Source organism: Pongo pygmaeus, chromosome 1 (genome assembly GCF_028885625.2).
Source record: "Pongo pygmaeus isolate AG05252 chromosome 1, NHGRI_mPonPyg2-v2.0_pri, whole genome shotgun sequence".
In the NCBI taxonomy this organism is placed as follows: Eukaryota; Metazoa; Chordata; class Mammalia; order Primates; family Hominidae; genus Pongo; species Pongo pygmaeus.
The window spans coordinates 178498578-178520868 of NC_072373.2; the positions used below are offsets into that span (position 1 = coordinate 178498578).

Consider the following 22291-nt stretch of genomic DNA (forward strand, 5'->3'; position numbering starts at 1 on the left):
GCATGTCTGGGAAACCACAAGTAGTTAAGGCAAAAACTGGAGCTCACTGTTTCAGTCAAGGAATGACAGGAAAGGAACTAGCAGGGAAGCCTGAGCTAGATCCTGAAGGGTCTGTATCTACTGAGAAGCTTGGACTCCATCTTGTAGGCTTTGGGAGGCCAGCAGACGGAGATGGGAAGGTTTGGATTTTTCCAAAGGACTATCTGACATTCTGTGTGCTCTATCCAAATTTTTACAGACACCCCCATACATTTATCCTTTCAACAAATATTTATTGGAACACTCTGGCCCTGTATTCCAGGTGCTGTGGCATGCACTGGAGATGCAATAGTAAGCAAAACCAGACATCCTGTTCTTGTGGCACTGGTAGTTTGGCAAGGGAGACAGATCTTAATCAAATAATTACACAAATAAATACAAAATTACAGTGGGAGTGAGTGGTACAAAGGAGAAGCTCATGGTGCCAGGAAAGCATATAATTGGAGCATGTGACTTTTCCAGGACGGTCAGCTTCTCTGCTGAGCTGAGCTCTGAAGAGAGAGTATTACCTCAGGGAAGGGCACTAGGAAGGCTCTCCTGTTTCAGAACCCCCACCCAATACATGTTTACCTCCTATGGTAACAGACACTGTAGACTTTAAGCAAGTACCGGCTTGTATTCACCTGTTTGTCTTCAGGACCTAACCAATGCTTGGCACAGAATCAGTACCAAGTGAAGGGTTGAAAGACAGGAAAAGAGAAGTGCCTTTAGGCACTTTAAATAGTTGAAGATAGCAGTACTATCCCCTCAACGGCTAAACATCTTCCTTCACTTGGTTTCAAGTTCCCTTCACTCTTCTCTGGCTGTTCTGCTAATAGTCAAGGCCCCTGTGACAAGAGATTTAAATCAGTGAAGTAGCCTTGTGAAAGAGGATGGTCTGTTGGGAGACAGAAGACCTGGTTTTATTTAAGCCCCTTTTCATGATTTCCTGTCATTCACCTCTTCAAGCCTAAGTTGCCGTTTTTATAGAATAGAGATATTGGTCCTTCTCTCACAGGGTTTCTCAGGGAATAAACTGAGATAATAAGAAAAAAACATTGTAAACTCTAAGAGTTAAGGAAGTGTAAGGATTTCAATATTTGGAGGGCCGCCACATGAGTAAAGAATTAGATTTATTCTTTGTGTCTCCAGAGAACAGTATTAAATCAGTGGATAGAAATTACTGTATGTAGATTTCAGCTGAATGAAAGGAAGAAATGTTCTAATAATCAGAACTGTCCATCAGTGGAATGGCTGCTTTGTGAGGGGGTGGGTGTCCAAGTTGGAAGCACTCAATACGAGGATGTTGTGGAAGGAATTCCTATTTTAAGTGAGAGGATGGATTGAATGACTTCTAAGGTTTCCTTTTAACCCTAGATTCCAAAAATCTGACGGTCAAGACAAGCAGAGAAGCTGGGAGAGGGTGTATTGTGGCAGAGAGTAGCATGAACAGAGATATAGAACAGAAATGAATGTGACATGTGTGACGACCATGAGGAAAACTTTACGAAGAAATGAAGAGTGTATGTTGGATCACGTGTGATTTCATTTAAGCTTTCCAGGTGATTTCCCATCTTATGCTCTGGTAGAGGGGAGATTGTTGGTCCCTGGAATCTTGGGGGCCAAAGAGGATCAAGGATACAAATCAGGTTGGACTTTAGGCTGTGTTGAAAATGCACAGGCTTTGGTCAAAAGACAGAATTTGAATTCTTTTTTTTTTTTTTTTTTTTGAGGCAAGGTCCCACTCTGTCGCTGAGGCTGATGTGCAGTGTGCAATCTCAGCTCACTGCAACCTTCACCTCCTGGGCTCAAGTGATCATTAGCCTTCCAAGTAGCTGGGACTACAGGAGCATGCCACCATGCACAGCTAATTTTTGTATTTTTTGAAGAGACAAGGTTTCACCATATTGCCCAGGCTGGTCTTGAATTCCTGAGCTCAAATGATCCGTCTGCCTGGGCCTCCCAAAGTGCTGGGATTACTGGCATAAGCCACCGTGCCTGGCCAGAATTTGGATTCTGTCTGCCTCCTTATTGTTTGTGACCCTAGCAATTTGCTTAACCTCCATGAGCCTCAGTTAATTCATATATCAAATGGGGACTCAAACTTGTCGTCCTTCAAGCTGATATAACAATTAAGAGAAATGATGTAAACGGCATCCTGGAAACAGCACAGGCTTTGGAATCAGACAGACCAGGTTTGAATCTCAGTCTGAAATGAACTGACTGCAAGATCTTAGGCAAGTTATTTAAAACTTTACCTCATCTGTAAATAGAGATAGTAGTATTTCAGAAGAGTGTTTTGAAAATCAAATAAAATAAGAAAGGTGCCTACCAACATGTGCCTGGCATGTAGTAATGCTCAACTAACAGTGTTATTTTGTTACCACAAATAATATAATGGGTCTCATATATAAAGCACTTACCAAAGTGCTCAGAACATAGTGGGTGTTCAGTTAACATTAGTCCCCTTCTGTCTTGCCCACATGTCTCTCTGCCACACTGACCGGGCTATGGGAGACCAGAGCAGTGGTGCTCACTCTCTTGTCTGTTCTCTGGCATAATCCTCTGCCCATATGAAGAGCTCAGTGAATGTCTGTTGCGTAGAAGTGAATTGATTTCTCTTGATGACATGGTCTCCTTCCTCAAGTAGCCAGTGAGTCACTCCTCTTTCTTTCTCCTCCTTCTCATCTCCTCTGTGATTCTATTTCTGACTCTCATCAGTAGGAGGAGAATCAATGTTCCTCAATGTGATTTTTAAAAATAAAAGGGAGAGATTCAGGAGTGATTCTCTGGGCTGCTTTCCATAGAGCACAGGATAGTGAGAGCTGGAGTGTTGTGTTTCCAACCTTGCTTTTCTTTAAGTGAAATAAAAATGTCAACAATATCAACAGTAATAGCAGCACTTACTATGAGCTTTATTGAGCACCTACCACGTGGCCAGTGCTCTGCTAGGCTCTACCCCTACATTATCTGTCATTCTCACACAGTCTCTTCAAAGTATAATATTATTATCACCACCTCACAGTTGAGGAAACTAAGGCTCAATTACTTAAAAAAATTAATTTAAAAGTTAAATAATAAATACTTCTATATTTGGATACCTATTATAAGCCAGACACTTAAAAAATATCTTATTATGAAAACCCTACCAAGTAGGCATTTTTATTTCCATTCCAGATGTGAGGAAACTGAGCCTCAGAGAGGTAAAATAACCAACCAGTCCAAAATCACATTGCTGATGAATGGCAGAGCTGGGAGTTAGGCCAAGGCCTGCTCAACTCTTAAGTTCACCCATTCTCTTTCTAACAGGTCATGTTGCTACTCTTTAAGGGAAACATTACATTGACACTCTGGCTGGAGGCAGCCCTGGGCAGGTTTGAATGGAATGGGAAATGACACATATAGCATGAGACCCATCCACTCTAGCAGGGCAGACCCTGGGAAGCTGGCCCTGTTCCTGGAACTGTCTTTGGAAGTGCAAAAACAATAACTGATGCCTATATGGTATTTACTACACACCAGGAACTGTTCTAAGCATTTCGCATATAATAACACTATTAATCTTCACAAAACTCTGAGGTAGGTACAGGCATACCTCGGATATGTTGCAGGTTCAGTTCCAGATCACCACAATAAAGTAAATATTGCAATAAAGCAAGTAACATGAATTTTTTGGTTTCCCAGTGCATATAAAAGCCATGTTTATACTGTAGTAGTCTATTAAATGTGTAGTAATATTATGCCTAAAACAATTTACATACATTAATTAAAAAATACTTTAGGCCAGATATGGTGGCTCAGGCCTGTAATCCTTTTTTTTTTTTTTACCCGAACACCCAGCTTTATTAAATCTTAGTATTTTGTCCTATTTGTTTCTTTCTTTTTTTTTTTTTTTATACTTTAAGTTTTAAGGTACATGTGCACAATGTGCAGTTAGTTACATATGTATACATGTGCCATGCTGGTGTGCTGCACCCATTAACTCGCAATTTAGCATTAGGTATATCTCCTAATGCTATCCCTCCCCCCTCCCCCCACCCCACAACAGTCCCCAGAATGTGATGTTCCCCTTCCTGTGTCCATGTCTTCTCATTGTTCAATTCCCATCTATGAGTGAGAACATGCGGTGTTTGGTTTTTTGTCCTTGCGATAGTTTACTGAGAATGATGATTTCCAATTTCATCCATGTCCCTACAAAGGACATGAACTCATCATTTTTTATGGCTGCATAGTATTCCATGGTGTATATGTGCCACATTTTCTTAATCCAGTCTATCATTGTTGGACATTTGGGTTGGTTCCAAGTCTTTGCTATTGTGAATAGTGCCGCAATAAACATACGTGTGCGTGTGTCTTTATAGCAGCATGATTTATAGTCCTTTGGGTATATACCCACTAATGGGATGGCTGGGTCAAATGGTATTTCTAGTTCTAGATCCCTGAGGAATCGCCACACTGACTTCCACAATGGTTGAACTAGTTTACAGTCCCACCAACAGTGTAGAAGTGTTCCTATTTCTCCACATCCTCTCCAGCACCTGTTGTTTCCTGACTTTTTAATGATTGCCATTCTAACTGGTGTGAGATGGTATCTCATTGTGGTTTTGATTTGCATTTCTCTGATGGCCAGTGATGATGAGCATTTTTTCATGTGTCTTTCGGCTTCATAAATGTCTTCTTTTGAGAAGTGTCTGTTCATATCCTTCGCCCACTTTTTGATGGGGTTGTTTGTTTTTTTCTTGTAAATTTGTTGGCGTTCATTGTAGATTCTGGATATTAGCCCTTTGTCAGATGAGTAGGTTGCGAAAATTTTCTCCCGTTTTGTAGGTTGCCTGTTCACTGTGATGGTAGTTTCTTTTGCTGTGCAGAAGCTCTTTAGTTTAATGAGATCCCATTTGTCAATTTTGGCTTTTGTTGCCATTGCTTTTGGTGTTTTAGACATGAAGTCCTTGCCCATGTCTATGTCCTGAATGGTAATGCCTAGGTTTTCTTCTAGGGTTTTTATGGTTTTAGGTCTAACGTTTAAGTCTTTAATCCATCTTGAATTAATTTTTGTATAAGGTGTAAGGAAGGGATCCAGTTTCAGCTTTCTACATATGGCTAGCCAGTTTTCCCAGCACCATTTATTAAATAGGGAATCCTTTCCCCATTGCTTGTTTTTCTCAGGTTTGTCAAAGATCAGATAGTTGTAGATATACGGCATTATTTCTGAGGGCTCTGTTCTGTTCCATTGATCTATATCTCTGTTTTGGTACCAGTACCATGCTGTTTTGGTTACTGTAGCCTTGTAGTATAGTTTGAAGTCAGGTAGCGTGATGCCTCCAGCTTTGTTCTTTTGGCTTAGGATTGACTTGGTGATGCGGGCTCTTTTTTGCTTCCATGTGAACTTTAAAGTAGTTTTTTCCAATTCTGTGAAGAAAGTCATTGGTAGCTTGATGGGGATGGCATTGAATCTATAAATTACCTTGGGCAATATGGCCATTTTCACGATATTGATTCTTCCTACCCATGAGCATGGAATGTTCTTCCATTTGTTTGTATCCTCTTTTATTTCATTGAGCAGTGGTTTATAGTTCTCCTTGAAGAGGTCCTTCACGTCCCTTGTAAGTTGGATTCCTAAGTATTTTATTCTCTTTGAAGCAATTGTGAATGGGAGTTCACTCATGATTTGGCTCTCTGTTTGTCTGTTATTGGTGTATAAGAATGCTTGTGATTTTTGCACATTGGTTTTGTATCCTGAGACTTTGCTGAAGTTGCCTATCAGCCTAAGGAGATTTTGGGCTGAGACAGTGGGGTTTTCTAGATGTACAATCATGTCTGCAAACAGGGACAATTTGATTTCCTCTTTTCCTAATTGAATACCCTTTATTTCCTTCTCCTGCCTGATTGCCCTGGCCAGAACTTCCAACACTATGTTGAATAGGAGTGGTGAGAGAGGGCATCCCTGTCTTGTGCCAGTTTTCAAAGGGAATGCTTCCAGTTTTTGCCCATTCAGTATGATATTGGCTGTGGGTTTGTCATAGATAGCTCTTATTATTTTGAGATACATCCCATCAATACCTAATTTATTGAGAGTTTTTAGCATGAAGGGTTGTTGAATTTTGTCAAAGGCCTTTTCTGCATCTATTGAGATAATCATGTGGTTTTTGTCTTTGGTTCTGTTTATATGCTGGATTACATTTATTGATTTGTGTATATTGAACCAGCCTTGCATCCCAGGGATGAAGCCCACTTGATCATGGTGGATAAGCTTTTTGATGTGCTGCTGGATTCGGTTTGCCAGTATTTTATTGAGGATTTTTGCATCAATGTTCATCAAAGATGTTGGTCTAAAATTCTCTTTTTTGGTTGTGTCTCTGCCCGGCTTTGGTATCAGGATGATGCTGGCCTCATAAAATGAGTTAGGGAGGATTCCCTCTTTTTCTATTGATTGGAATAGTTTCAGAAGGAATGGTACCAGTTCCTCCTTGTACCTCTGGTAGAATTTGGCTGTGAATCCATCTCGTCCTGGACTCTTTTTGGTTGGTAAGCTATTGATTATTGCCACAATTTCAGATCCTGTTATTGGTCTATTCAGAGATTCAACTTCTTCCTGGTTTAGTCTTGGGAGAGTGTATGTGTCGAGGAATTTATCCATTTCTTCTAGATTTTCTGGTTTATTTGCATAGAGGTGTTTGTAGTATTCTCTGATGGTAGTTTGTATTTCTGTGGGATCGGTGGTGATATCCCCTTTATCATTTTTTATTGCATCTATTTGATTCTTCTCTCTTTTTTTCTTTATTAGTCTTGCTAGCAATCTATCAATTTTGTTGATCCTTTCAAAAAACCAGCTCCTGGATTCGTTGATTTTTTGAAGGGTGTTTTGTGTCTCTATTTCCTTCAGTTCTGCTCTGATTTTAGTTATTTCTTGCCTTCTGCTAGCTTTTGAATGTGTTTGCTCTTGCTTTTCTAGTTCTTTTAATTGTGATGTTAGGGTGTCAATTTCGGATCTTTCCTGCTTTCTCTTGTGGGCATTTAGTGCTATAAGTTTCCCTCTACACACTGCTTTGAATGCGTCCCAGAGATTCTGGTACATTGTGTCTTTGTTCTCGTTGGTTTCAAAGAACATCTTTATTTCTGCCTTCATTTCGTTATGTACCCAGTAGTCATTCAGGAGCAGGTTTTTCAGTTTCCATGTAGTTGAGCGGTTTTGAGTGAGTTTCTTAATCCTGAGTTCTATTTTGATTGCACTGTGGTCTGAGAGACAGTTTGTTATAATTTCTGTTCTTTTACATTTGCTGAGGAGGGCTTTACTTCCAACTATGTGGTCAATTTTGGAATAGGTGTGGTGTGGTGCTGAAAAAAATGTATATTCTGTGGATTTGGGGTGGAGAGTTCTGTAGATGTCTATTAGGTCCGCTTGGTGCAGAGCTGAGTTCAATTCCTGGGTATCCTTGTTAACTTTCTGTCTCGTTGATCTGTCTAATGTTGACAGTGGGGTGTTAAAGTCTCCCATTATTATTGTGTGGGTGTCTAAGTCTCTTTGTAGGTCACTCAGGACTTGCTTTATGAATCTGGGTGCTCCTGTATTGGGTGCATATATATTTAGGATAGTTAGCTCTTCTTGTTGAATTGATCCCTTTACCATTATGTAATGGCCTTCTTTGTCTCTTTTGATCTTTGTTGGTTTAAAGTCTGTTTTATCAGAGACTAGGATTGCAACCCCTGCCTTTTTTTGTTTTCCATTTGCTTGGTAGATCTTCCTCCATCCTTTTATTTTGAGCCTATGTGTGTCTCTGCACGTGAGATGGGTTTCCTGAATACAGCACACTGATGGGTCTTGACTCTTTATCCAATTTGCCAGTCTATGTCTTTTAATTGGAGCATTGAGTCCATTTACATTTAAAGTTAATATTGTTATGTGTGAATCTGATCCTGTCATTATGATGTTAGCTGGTTATTTTGCTCATTAGTTGATGCAGTTTCTTCCTAGTCTCGATGGTCTTTACATTTTGGCATGATTTTGCAGCGGCTGGTACCAGTTGTGCCTTTCCATGTTTAGTGCTTCCTTCAGGAGCTCTTTTAGGGCAGGTCAGGCCTGTAATCCTAACACTTTGGGAAGCTGAGGTGGGAGGATCACTGGAGCCCAGGAGGTTGAGGCTGCAGTGAGCTATGATCTCACCACTGCACTCCAGCCTGAGCAACAGAGTGAGACCCTGTTTCAAACAAACCAACAAAATACTTTATTGCTAAAAAATGCTAACAATCATCTGAGCCTTCAGTGAGTGTTAATCTTTTTGCTGGTGGAGGGTCTTGCCTTGATGTTCATGGGTGCTGACTGATCAGGTTGGTGGTTGCTGAAGACTGGGGTGGCTGTGGCAATTTCCGAAAATAAGGCAACAGTGAAGTTTGCTGCATCGATTGATTCTTCTTTTCATGAAAGATTTCTCTGTTGCATGGTGATGCTGTTTGATAGCATTTTACCCATAGTAGAACTTCTTTAAAAATTTGAGTCAGTCCTCTCAAACCTTGCTACTGCTTATCCAACTATGTTTATGTCATATTCTAAATCATTTGTTGTCATTTCAAGGATGTTCACAGCATCTTCACCAGAGTAGACTCCATCTCAAGAAACCATTTTCTTCGCTCATCTGTAAGAAGCAACTGCATCCATTCAAGTTTTATCATGAGATTGCCACAATTCAGTCACATCTTCAGGTCTCACTTCTAATCCTAGTTCTCCTGCTATTTCCACAAGATCTTAGATCTGCAGTTACTTCATCCACTGACGTCTTGAACCCCATAAAGTCATCCATAATTCCAAAGTTTGGAATCAATTTATTTCAAACTGCTACTAATGTTCATATTTTTATCTCCTCCCATGAATCACGAATATTCTTAATGGTAGAATGGTGAATTCCTTCCAGAAAGTTTTCGGTTTACTTTGCCCAGGTCCAAATAAGCCTTGAAAGTCAAAATTACTCCTTGATCCATGGTCTGCAGAATGGATGTAGTGTTAGCAGGCATGAAGACATTAATCTCCTTGTATATCTCCATCAGATATCTTGGGTGACCAGGCACATTGTCAATAAGCAGGAATATTATGAAAGGAATATTTTTTCCTGAGAGTAGGTTTCAACAATGGGCTTAAATTATTCAGTAAACCATATTGTAAACAGATGTGCTGTCATCCAGGCTTAGTTGTTCGATTTCTAGAGCACAGGCAGGGTAGATTTAGCATAATTTTGAAGGGCCCTTGGATTTTCAGAATGGTAAGTTAGCATTGACTTCAAATTAACGTCACCAGCTGCATTAACCCCTAACGAGAAAGTCAGCCTGTTCTTTAAGCTTTGAAGTCAGGCATTGACTTCTCTCTAGCTATGAAAGTCCTAGATGGCATGTTCTTCCAGTGCTGTTTTGTCTACATTGAAAATCACTTATTTAATGTAGCCACCCTCATCAATGATCTTATCAGGTCTTCTGGATAACCTTGCTGCAGCTTCTACATCAGCATTGCACTTTTAGGTTATGAAAATAGCTTATTTCCTTAAACCTCATGAACCAACCTCCGCTAGCTTCAGACTTTTTTTCTGCAGTTCCTTCACCTCTCTCAGCCTTCATAGAATTGAAGAGAGTTAAGGCCTTGCTCTGAATTAGGCTTTGGCTTAAGGAAAGATTGTGGCTAGTTTGATCTTCTATCCAGAAACCACTAAAACTTTCTACATATTGCCAATAAGGTTGTTTTGCTTTCTTATCACTTATGTGTTCGCAAGAGTAGCACTTCTAATTTCCTTCAATAAATTTACATTTGCATTTACAATTTGGCTAACATTTGGTACAAGAGGCCTAGCTTTCAGCCCATCTCAGTTCTTGGCACGCCTTCCTCACTAAGCTTAATTATTTCTAGCTTTTGATTTAAAGCAAGAGATGTGTAACTCATCCTTTCACTTGAACACTTAGAGGCCATTGTGATGGTGCTGTTGTTGTTATTATTATTATTATTATTATTATTATTATTATTATTATTTTGAGATGGAGTCTTGCTCTGTCGCCCAGGCTGGAGTGCAGTGGTGTGATCTTGACTCACTGCAGCCTCTGCCTCCTGGGTTCAAGTGATTCTCCTGCCTCAGCCTCCTGAGTAACTGGGATTATAGGCATCTGCCACCATGCCTGGCTAATTTTTGTATTTTTAGTAGAGACAGGATTTCACCATGTTGGCCAGGCTGGTCTCAACCTCCTGACCTCAAGTGGTCCACCTGCCTCGGCCTCCCAGAGTGCTATGATTACAGGCATGAGCCACCACGCCCGGCCCATTGTAGGGTTATTAATTGGCCTAATTTTAATACTGTTGTGTCTCAAGGCATAGGGAGTCCTGAAGAGAGGGAGAGTTGGGGGAATGGCTGGTTGGTGGAGCATTCAGAACACACACAACATTAAGTTCACTGCCTTAATATGGGTGTGGTTCATGGCACCCCAAAGCAATTACAATGGTAACATCAAAGATCACTGATCACAGATAAACATGACCGATATAATAATAATGAAAAGACTTGAAATATTGTGAGAAATACCAAAATGTGACACAGAGACATGAAGTGAGCACATACTATTGGAAAAATAGCTCTGATAGACCTGCTTGAGATAGGGTCGCCACAAACATTCAATTTGTTAAAAATGCAATATCTGCAAAGTGTAATAAGTTGAAGTGCAATAAAATGAAGTATTATTATTATTCCCACTTCATAGATAAAGAAACTAAGGCTCCAATAGGTAAGTTGCCCAAAGAGAGGATTACACAAAAGCATGAATATCAGGAGACATTTTAGGAGCCATTTTAGAGGCTGTGTACTATAGTCACATAGTGAGTAAGTGGTAGAATAGGGATTCACACCCAGAAGGCTAACTCCAAAGATCACGGTCTTAACCTCAAGACTACATGGCCTTTTTGTTTAACAAACAGTGGTTGAATTGCTAATGTGTGCACAGCCCTGTGCTATGTACTGGTAGTACTGAGATAAAACTGACTCCATGTCCAAACTCATTTATGGGGTATATACCAGAATTTCTAATTAGTTGGGATTCAGTTGGGTGACAAGACTCTTCTGTTGGAGAGCTTGGGCACAGGGCTAGGCTCCAGGCAGAGATGGAAGACTCGACACTCTCACAGAATAACAGGGCATAGTTTAGGGAGACAGAGGAGAGCTGAGGCCTGATGGCAATGCAGGCGCTCAGAAATCCTGCCTGGGCTTTTAGACCAGGAAGAGTGGCTTAATTCCAAATCCTGCAGGACAGGATTTAGGAACTGAACCTACAGATCAGTGGGAGGTCTATTCTTTGGAGTTGGCTCTGAGGAGCTCAGGAAGCAGAAGCAAGGGCATAGGAGGAGTGGATCAAATACTGCTTCAATGTTTCTTAGTCACAAACACACAGAGCTTTGATGTGGATATGGCAGATTTCTCTCAATAATGTCTAAGATTTCCAGTGTTAAATGTTCAGTCCCTCATTTATTCATTCACTCATTTATCCATTCATCTATTCATTTATCCTCCCACTCACTCATGAGCTGGAGAAAATATCTTCCAGAACTCATAGGGAGAACTGCTGTATGTGGTCAGAAGGAATACTTTGATAAGCTGATTGAGGTGGAGAGTAAGATGCTCAAAGACCTTGCTCAATGAAAAGAAGGTGGTGATTCATATGCTCTCCAAGGAGGGTGATTATGTTAGATACAGGTTTTGTTTTATGGAGTAAGGTTATGCAAGTCTGGGCCAGAGCTGAATTGCTGAGGACATGGAGAAGCCAAGCCCTGACAGAAACAACTGCTATCTTTGTTTTTCTTCTCTTCACATCTAATCTATCACCATTCCCTATAATTTTACCTCTTAAATATCCCAATGAATCTGTTCTAACTCTATGCCTGTTGTTACCACTCTAGCTCAAATTCTTATTTAGTCTGACCTGTACTACTGCAAAGATCTTCTAACCAGCCTTCCTGCCTCCTATCTCTTCTCCTTCCAGTCCATTCTCTACACCATTGTTAGAGTGATCTTTCTAAATCTCAGATCTAATTATGTTAATCCCTTGGCTCAAAATCTTTGATCTTAAAAAATAAAGTCCATACCCCATAGCATAGTATTCAGAGCTCTTTCTAGCTTCATCACCTACCTACCGTTTCTAGCTTCATCTCCTACCATTCCTTAAGTTCTTCAGGAGTACTCACTGTCAAAAACTGTTCCTTCTGCCAAAATACCACTCCTTTACTTTTCTGCTTGGAAAACTCTTCTTTAGAAAAGTTGTTCTCCTTATATTGCCAAATAAGCACATTTTCATGTGATGCTCCTGGGCTCGGTGCAGATTCCACCCATGGGAATCATTATGCCTTCTACCATATAGTCCCAGTTTTCCTCCTGAGCATATGACAGTATTGCACTTTCTTACCCCTTGAAAGTTGGGTGTGGGTTTGTGACTTGCTTTGGCCAGTGAAATGGGAAAAGTGGAAGTTTTAAGAGCCAATACATGACTCACATACTTTCTTCCCCTCTGGTAGTTGCTCTGTCAGTCTTTATCCTGGAATAAAGATGACAAAAAGCAGAGTACCCAGCCAATCCTTAATGGATATGTAATAATAATAAAAAATAAAACCTTGTTGTTTAAGCTACTGAGATTTGGGATTGCTTGTTCCTGAAGAACCTAGCCTATCCTAAAGGATATATTATCTCCACTTTGACATCTTCCATAACTACCCCAAACCACCATGTTTCTACTTTACCTGAACTTGTGTGACTCTTTTTTTTTCCTTTTGAGACAGTCTTGCTCTTTCACCCAGGCTGGAATGCAATGATGCCATCTCAGCTCCCTGCAACCTCTGCCTCCTGGGTTCAAGTGATTCTCGTGCCTCAGCCTCCCAAGTAGCTGAGATTACAGGTGTACACCACCACACCTGGATAACTTTTGTATTTTTAATAGAGACAGTATTTCACCATATTGGCCAGGCTGGCCTCAAACTCTTGACTTCAAATGATCTACCTACCTCGGCCTCCCAGAGTGCTGGGATTACAGGCGTGAGCCACCATGCCCGGCCAACTCATTTTTTTTTTTATACCACTTATCTGGTACTGATGACATATTACCTCATATTGCTAATTATCAATTTGCTGTTATATCTTAGCCACCTTCACAACTCTATTGAGGCTTCCTGAGGGCAGGGATGGTGGTTGTTCTATGTTATTATCACACTAAGTATAGTTCATGGCTAAGGCAATATGTTGTAATGGGTGCAGGAGAGAGACAGATTAGTTCTGAATGAATCTTAGTTTCCTCACCTGTAAGATGAGAGTAACAACATATATTCTCCAGGGTTTTCTAGTATTTGTGGATAACAGGTGCAACCTATATAAAAATAGTGGCATACTGAAATTATTTTTCTCCTTATTTATTTTTGTTACAACTATAGATGGTGTTCAGTAGATGCTTGTGAATAAATCAATCTTTCATCGATGGGGTTGTGGTGGTACCTGCATTAGACATGGAATCAGAAGTCCTGGATTTGGCTGGGCTTTACAGGCTCATGCCTGTAATCCCAGCACTTTGGGAGGCTGAGGCAGGAGGATCACTTGAGTTCAGGTGTTCCAGACCAGCCAGGGCTACATAGTAAGACCTTGTCTCTACAAAAGTAAAAAAAATTAGCCAGGCATGGTGGCACGTGCCTGTGGTCCCAGTTACTTGAGAGGCTGAAGTGGGAGGATCACTTGAGCCTGGGAATTTGAGGCTGCAGTGAGCTGTGATCATGCACTCAGGACTGGATGACAGAGTGACATCCTGTCTCAAAACAAAAAAAGCTGGGTACACTGGTGAGCACCTGTAGTCCTAGCCATTCGGCAGGCTGAGGTGGGAGGATCACTTGAGCCTAGGAGTTCAAGGCTGCAGTGAGCTATGATGATTGCACCACTGCTCTCTAGCTTGAGTGACAGAGTGAGACCCTGTCTCTTTTAAAAAAAAAAGTCCCAGATTTAAGGCCTACCTTTTTGTCACCAGCTTTGTGACCTTGACCTTGGGAAAGTCACTTGCCCTTTCTGCAATTTTTGCATTCTCAACTATAAAGTGTAAATAATAATGACACCTACCTCACTGGAATCTCATAGAATTTAAATGAGATAATATATGAGGACATGTTTTATACATGCTTAAGCATCACACATTCTGAGACTGTAATGATACAGAGAAGATTGGCTGGTCCCTCACACGAGGACTGTGTGGAAAATTTGGAAGCATCCCAATGTGCCCCGATAACCCTTTGCTGTTGGTCTTGTCTTCGTTGCTTGCTTATGTGTTTGTCTTTCCAACTAGACTATGAGCTACTTGTGATTAAGAATTGTCTTAAAGTCACACATGCACACGTATGTTTATTGTGGCACTATTCACAATAGCAAAGACTTGGAACCAACCCAAATGTCCAACAATGATAGACTGGATTAAGAAAATGTGGCACATATACACCATGAAATACTATGCAGCCATAAAAAATGATGAGTTCATGTCCTTTGTAGGGACATGGATGAAATTGGAAATCATCATTCTCAGTAAACTATCACAAGGACAAAAAACCAAACACTGCATGTTCTCACTCATAGATGGGAATTGAACAATGAGAAGACATGGACACAGGAAGGGGAACATCACACTCTGGGGACTGTTGTGGGGTGGGGGGAGGGGGGAGGGATAGCATTAGGAGATATACCTAATGCTAAATGACGAGTTAATGGGTGCAGCACACCAGCATGGCACATGTATACATATGTAACTAACCTGCACATTGTGCACATGTACCCTAAAACTTAAAGTATAATAATAATTTTTAAAAAGTAAAAAAAAAAAAAAAAAAGAAAAAAAATAATTGTCTTAAAGTCATTTTTTGAAAAAATGTTTATTTCTCCTTACATAAGAGTAATACGTGCTCATTGTAGAGATAATAAAAATACATGAAGAAGTCTGGGCACAGTGGTTCACACCTGTAATCCTAGCACTTAGGGAGGCTGAGGTAGGTGGATTGCTTGAGCTCTGGAGTTTGAGACCAGCCTGGGCAACATGGTAAAACTTCATCTGTACTAAAAATACAAAAAATAGCTGGGTGTGGTGGTGTGCTACTCAGGAGGCTGAGCTGGGAGGATCACTTGAGCCCAGGGGGTGGAGATTGCAGTGAGCCAAGATTGCTCCACTGCACTCCAGCCTGGGCCACAGAGTGAGACCCCTGTCTCAAAAAAAAAAAAATTACATGAAGAAAATCAAAATCTCAGTAATTCTTGTCTCTTATTCAGAGAAAATCTCTATTAACCTTTTGATGTGTTTCTTCTATTTTTTTCTGTGCACATATAGTTATAAAACTAATAGATCACACATACAAGTATTGTCTCATATCGTTAAATATTCTTACATACATGAACTTACATAAAAATTCTTACATTTTAACCATTCTCCTATTGTTGAATATATAAGTTGATGATATGTTTTCACCGTCTAGATAAAGTTTTAACAAATGTGTTTTTGTACATACATATTTGTCTGACTTTCTGTCTTTATAGGGAAAATTTTTCTAATTTTGTGGGAAAAATTCCCAGAAGGAATATTTCTGGGTCAAAGAGTATGAACATTCTTAATGCTCTCAAGACTTCCAAATTGATTCCCAGAAAGGCTAAACCAAGTTCCACTCCCACAAGCAAGACGTGAAGTTGTATATTTCACTGCATGCTTATCAATCATGGGAATTATTATTAAAAATAAGGGGCTGGGCACAGTGGCACAAAACCTTAGTCCCAGCTACTTGGAGACTGAGGTGGGAGGATTGCTTCAGCCCAGAAATTCAAAATTGCAGTGAGCTATGATTGTGCCAGGGCTCTCAGCCTGGGCAACAGAGTAAGGCTTTGTCTTAAAAACAAAAGAAAAAAAAGAAAAAATAAGGTTAAAACTTTTTATATAATAATTACCCACTCAACATTTCTTCTGTGCTTGTTCATGCCTCTTGTCCACTTTTCCATTAGGATTTTAATTATTCTTATTAAATTCTATGAGATTTAAAAAATCATTTTAATCTACTCAGCAAGCACAATACAAGACACATAATAGATGCTCCTTAAATATGCTTTGGGTTGGGCGCGGTGGCTCACCCCTGTAATCCCAGCACTTTGGGAGGCCGAGGCGGGTGGATCACCTGAGGTCAGGAGTTTGAGACCTGCCTGACCAACATGGAGAAACCCTGTCTCTACTAAAAACACAAAATTAGCTGGGCATGGTGGCACATGCTTGTAATCCCAGCCACTTGGGAGGCTGAGGCAGGAGAATCACTTGAACCTGGGAGGCAGAGGTTGCAGTGAGCTGAGATCGTGCCATGGCACTCCAGCCTGGGCAACAAGAGCGAAACTCCATCTCAAAAAAAAAAAATGCCTTGGGTTATTAGTTAATTGTCCTGGGGACTTTTTAGGAACCAAAGCAGACTTTCTAAGTGATTGTTTCTTTTCTTTTCCTGCCCAGGACACAGCTGGGCAGGAGCGGTACCGGACCATCACAACAGCCTATTACCGTGGGGCCATGGGCTTCATTCTGATGTATGACATCACCAATGAAGAGTCCTTCAATGCTGTCCAAGACTGGTATGAGACTCATATTCATTCATTCATTTAGCAAACTGTTCATTAAAACCTAACATGTGCTAGGTCCTGTATTGTGTGCTGGGGAAGCCCAGATGAATCAGACATGGTTCCTGGCCTCAGGAGTTCACAGATGAGAGAAGAAGACAGATCCATAAGCAGGAATGAAAATATCATGTGATAGGCCGGGTGCAGTGGCTCACACCTGTAATCCCAGCACTTTGGGAGGCCGAGGCGGCCAGATCACCTGAGGTCAGGAGTTCGAGACCAGCCTGGCCAACACGGTGAAACCCCGTCTCTACTAAAAATACAAAAATTAGCCAGGCATGGTGGCACATGCCTGTAATCCCAGCTACTCAGGAAGCTAAGGCAGGAGAATTGCTTGAACCTGGGAGGCGGAGGTTGCAGTAAGCTGAGATCACACCAGCTCACTCTGTTGCACTCCAGCCTGGGCAACAGAGTGAGACTCTATCTTAAAAAGAAAAGAAAAGAAAATGAGTGCTAGGTGCAGTGATGAAGCGAGGCATCAGGGCTGTGGGAACCCAGCAGAGGGCTCTCTGACCCAGTTTGGGGAGTCAGAGAAGGTGCCCTGGAGTTGCTGACACATATGCTGCATTTTGTAAGATGAACAGGAGTTAGCCCAAGGGACAAATGAATAAGGATGTTCCAGAAAACGAGTACAGATGTGCAAAGGTGAGAAGGTAGGTGCAAGTGTTGAAGGGCATAGGTCATGAAGGGTTTGTGTGCTGCTATAAGGAGTTTGGATTCTGTCTCATAGGTGATGACGTATGAATTAGAAACCAACAGGTTCACATTTGTGTTTCAGGAAGATTACTGTAGCTCCAGTGGAGAGTGAATTCACATAGCACTTAAAGTTTATCCCTGGGCTGAGCCAGGTGTCCAGGAGCACATACAGTCCAAGTTCATCAAAGCCCAATATGCAATGGAAATCAGTACAGCACCCCAGAGTTGCAACCTCTAAGCAACTTACAGCTTTCCTCCTGGGGCACTATTCCCAGGAGAAGGGAGCCTGAGGGGAAGGACACGTGAGAGGGAGGGCCAGGACCCAGTGTCCCTGCTCGGATGAGGATGGAGGAAGGTAGGACATCTGTGTGGTGGCTGTCCTTCAGAATCGGAGAGGCCGAGCAGGCCAGGCACACAGCAGCAGTGCTGGCCAGTGCTGGGCTTGTCTCCTCCCTTTTGCCTAATAGTGACCTTCGAGGACTTCGCTTCTCCCAGGGAGCAGTTGTCATAATTGTGTGAAGCTGTGTTGGCTTCACATACACAGCTTGAGCTGAGAGTGACCTTGTGGGCTGCCTGCTGCACTCCCCTATTCGGACCAGCAGTTCAGGGTGTCATCAGCATGTCTGTCATTCCTGGGGGTCTGTGTTCTCCTTTTCTGCCTCTTGGTTATCCTTTTCTTTCTCCTTTATGCCCCTTCCTTTTTAATAACTCTTCCCTCTACCTTAGGTCTTTCTCCTCTCCTTCCTCTGTTCTGTTCCCCTTCCCTTTACTCTCTCCACTCATCATTTTCCTCCCTTCCTCCCCTCTCCCTGCTCCTCCTCTTCTCTCTCATCACATCTCCCCTGAAGTGTCTCCACACTGCCCATTTCCCTGTTGGCCTTGACCCCCTTCCCTTCCTCCCTCAGTCTCTGTTCATTCTGCCTGAGGAACACGGTGACTTTAACACCTGGTGACGATTCCTCCAAGAATAACCTGAGTTTGTTGCTAATCTGGGAGCTGAGAGGAAATGGGGTGGGAGAAGGGAGGAAGATGAAATAAAGAGTAGCATGGGAGATAAGGAGAGCTGGCCCCAGTTACCTGCCTTGAGTCTGAAGACTAAGGGTCTATCTCTCCCAAGCCCCGGCCTTTGAGTTTTGTCTGTGGGTAACTTGGTCTCAGTCTCACCCCTACCTGCCATCCAAGCCCCAGTGCCCAGAATGGGGACTGGTTTCCTGTGGGCCCACAAGAAGTGGTGGTTGAGTGAATTCCATCCTTTGGGGGAATGGCTTCTCACCATAAATGAGAAGGTTGGTGGTAAGATCAGCTTTAAGAGCAGGGTCAGTAATAGGTTCAGGTTGCAGTTAGGGTTGAGTTAGGTTGTCAGTGTCAGGGTAGAGTCAGATTCAAGATCTGCTTCAGGACTAACCATTCACTGGCTCGTTCATTTATCAACATTCACTGACACCTTCTTTGCTGTGTGTTCTGTGCTGGGTATTGGCATCCCAAAGATGAATAGGCCGGTCCTTGCCCTCAGGGAGAGATAGAAATTCAGCCAAGTGTAATAGGTGTCATGGTAAATGTGCAGGAGACCAAAAGAGGAAGTAATCATTTTTACCTGATGGGGTCTTTGGGGAATGTTCGGCCCATCTCCACAAAAAGATGTCTTCATAATATAAGAGAGTCCTTTTTTATTTCCTCTTAAAATTTTGTTTTTAGTTATAGAAGTAATACATGCTCACTTTCAAAAATGTGAAAAGTACAGAAATTTGAAAAGGTTTTTTTTTTTTTTTTTTTTGAGACGGAGTCTCGCTCTGTCACCCAGGCTGGAATGCAGTGATGCGATCTTGGCTCACTGCAAGCTCCGCCTCCTGGGTTCACGCCATTCTCCTGCCTCAGCTTCCCGAGTAGCTGGGACTACAGATGCCCGCCACCATGCCCAGCTAATTTTTTTTTTTAATTTTTTGTGGAAACGGGGTTTCACCGTGTTAGCCAGGATGGTCTCGATCTCCTGACCTCGTGATCCGCCCACCTCGGCCTCACAAAGTGCTGGGATTACAGGCATGGGCCACCGCACCCGGCCGAAAAGTATTTTTTAAAAGTCTTATAATCATCTTATATGAAGACAACCACTGCTGACATTTTGATTTCTGCAAATAATCATAATCCGAGGCTTCAGGGAAGGTTTATGAATCACATAGGAGGAGGTGGAGGCTAAGTGGATCTAGGAGAAGCTTGAAGAGGCTCCCCTCAAGGTGTTGTGGGATCAGCACTGGGCCCTGGAGGATGAGTTAGTTGTGGGGAAGGAACTCCCAGTGTAGGCAAAAGCACAAGCCATGGAAGAGCTTTTGGGGAATGAGTAAAAGGGTTTGGGAGGCAGGAGAATGGGTAATGAGGCTGGAGAGACACAGCATGAGTGATCTTGAACTGAGGAATCTGGACTTGATCATATAGCTAGCTGGGGGCCAGAGAAGGTTTTTAAGAAAAGATTCATTGTGATCAAATACCTGTTTTAGAAAGACCTCTCTGCCCAGTGAGGAGAGTGATGGCCAGATATGGTAGAGGACTTCAAAAAGATGGATGAGGTTTGCAGCTAGGGCTTAGGAGTCAGCATCTGTGACAGCCAGCAGTGACAGGTATCTGTCTGTCCTCAGCTGAATTAATTGGCAATAACTTGGGTGTTACTAGTCCTGTGGAAGAGAAACCATTTCTTCACACTTTGCAGTTTTCTTTTTGTCATAGGAGGGTATGTGTCGTGGTCGGTTTGGGCTGCTATAACAAGAATACTATAGACTTGGTAGCTTAAATAACGGACATTTCTTTCTCACAGTTCTGGAGCTAGGAAGTCCAAGATCAAGGTGCCAGCAGCTCCAGTATCTGCAGACAGCCAGCTTCTTGTTGTATCCTCCCATGGCCAAGAGAGAAAGAGAGCTCTAGCCTCTTTCTCTTCTTACATGGACACATTTATTAGGACTCTAGCCTCATTGACATAATTACGTCCCAAAGACTCCACCTCCAAATACCATTACATTGGGGATTAGGCTTCAACATGTAAATTTGGAGGTGGGGACACAGGCATTTAGTCTATAGGAATATGATTAACATATCTCTTTCTATCTCATTTTAGGGCTACTCAGATCAAGACCTACTCCTGGGACAATGCGCAAGTTATTCTGGTGGGGAACAAGTGTGACATGGAGGAAGAGAGGGTTGTTCCCACTGAGAAGGGCCGGCTTCTCGCAGAGCAGCTTGGTATGTACATGACATATGTGTGTCCATGTGTGCATGTGTACACATGCTCATGAGAGTGGGGTAAACAGACGACACGAGTGTGTTTGTATTTATGACATTAGTGTTGTGATTGTGAATTATATACCTATGTGATCTGTGTGTATTGTTTTATATTTGTATGATGTACATATGGGCTTTGTGCTGTGAGTTTTAGATAATTCATCATTTTTGATATGTATATATTTTGTTATATTGAATATGTAAATAAATTTTAAATTTATAAACTTTTTTTTACCAGTTCCTTCCACAAAGGACTTGAGATGTCTTATAAAAATTGTCACAATACAACAATAAAAATAAATAAATAAGTGAGAAAATTGGAGCAAAGGGAAAGCAAGGGTGAGGGAAAAATAAGAGGAAGCTAGGGTAAGTATTAAGTTCTTGGACACCTGCACGAGTTGGGGCCAAAATGTTGCCTTTGAGCTTCCTAGCAACCTTTGCCAAGGGGGAAACATAATCAGTTACATGGTTTAGAGAGTCCTAGTATAAAAACAAACCCATTATTCCAGAGAAGCACTACTCTTCATCATCAACTGTAGAGCAGATCTGGATGCTGAATGTGATCATGTCCTGAATATCAAACATCCTTCCAGCACTGAGTATTTGTATGCTGTTCTTACAGTTTATCTCAATGCAAATTCATGCTTCTCACCAAAATACAATTCACAACAAAAGTAATAATATGAAGGAACAAAACTATGTGGTTTGAGTATGTAGCTCATCGATGTCCTGACTTTTTCCAAGCTTAACATATTTTGATCCTCGTGCTCCTTTGAGGCCTAGGTGCCCAGGCATGTCTCAGTGGCCCCAAAGCAGAACTCTACCTACCTTTGCTTAAAAAAGAGCTTTTATTTTATGTATTGCGGTCCAGGGTAAGGTTGCCTTACAAAAAGAGTTCCATGCCTGTAGGTTTGAAAGTTTGAAATCTTCCTCTAGAATAGATGTACTGCTTAGCTTTTAGCCAGTCTCCCTAAGTATATCTCACACCCTAAGTGTTGTAAGTATGGAGGAGTGGAGAGTTTAAAGTCTCTGACAGTTTCTGAAGAACAGATATTTGGGCTTACAGGTGGGTAATCTGTATAAAATACAAGTGTGAATTGTGTGTTTTTTATATTTGTATTATGAGTATGTGTGTACGTGTGTGTTGTATACTTTTTTCTCCCCAAAGTGGCCTGTAAACTGTAGCAAACTGTAAGTGCTTAATAAACAGGGAGGTTGGGTCATCTTGGGCCTTGCTGTTTCTACACTATCACAGAGGTTCTCAGAGTCCAGAAAGTGCCTCCATGTGGCCCATAGAACAATAAGCAAGTGATGAAGCCCACATCTGGAGAACTTCACAGTCCCTTTAGGCTTTCAACCTGTAGTCTCCCTGGAGGCTCCCAGCACTCTCCCTGGACTGACTATATTTCATCTGCTTGGAATGCTCTCTTCTACTCCCCATCTTCTACCCTCATCCAGCTGGTGAGCCCCCACTCAGCTTTCAAAACAGCTCACACTTTACATCTTCTATGAAACCTTTCCTAGCCCCCCGCCAGAGCTCTTTATTTGTTCTCTCAATGCACCCCGTACATAGAAGAGTCACAATACCCATCACACTTGGATGCACTCATTTACTTGTCTGTCTCCCGAAAGTTCCTTGCAGA

The 22291-nt window shown here is 41.7% G+C and overlaps 1 protein-coding gene across 2 annotated transcripts in view; it reads left to right on the plus strand.

The window, feature by feature from the left end:
* The window catches only part of RAB3B (RAB3B, member RAS oncogene family), an 82487-nt gene that overhangs the window by 41429 nt on the left and 18767 nt on the right, over window positions 1-22291 (plus strand). For both annotated transcript variants that reach the window (XM_054453735.2, XM_063656082.1), the window contains exons 3-4: window positions 16522-16640; window positions 20485-20609. In XM_054453735.2, coding sequence (XP_054309710.1) covers window positions 16522-16640; window positions 20485-20609 — 244 coding nt within the window. The remainder of the gene's footprint in view (window positions 1-16521; window positions 16641-20484; window positions 20610-22291) is intronic.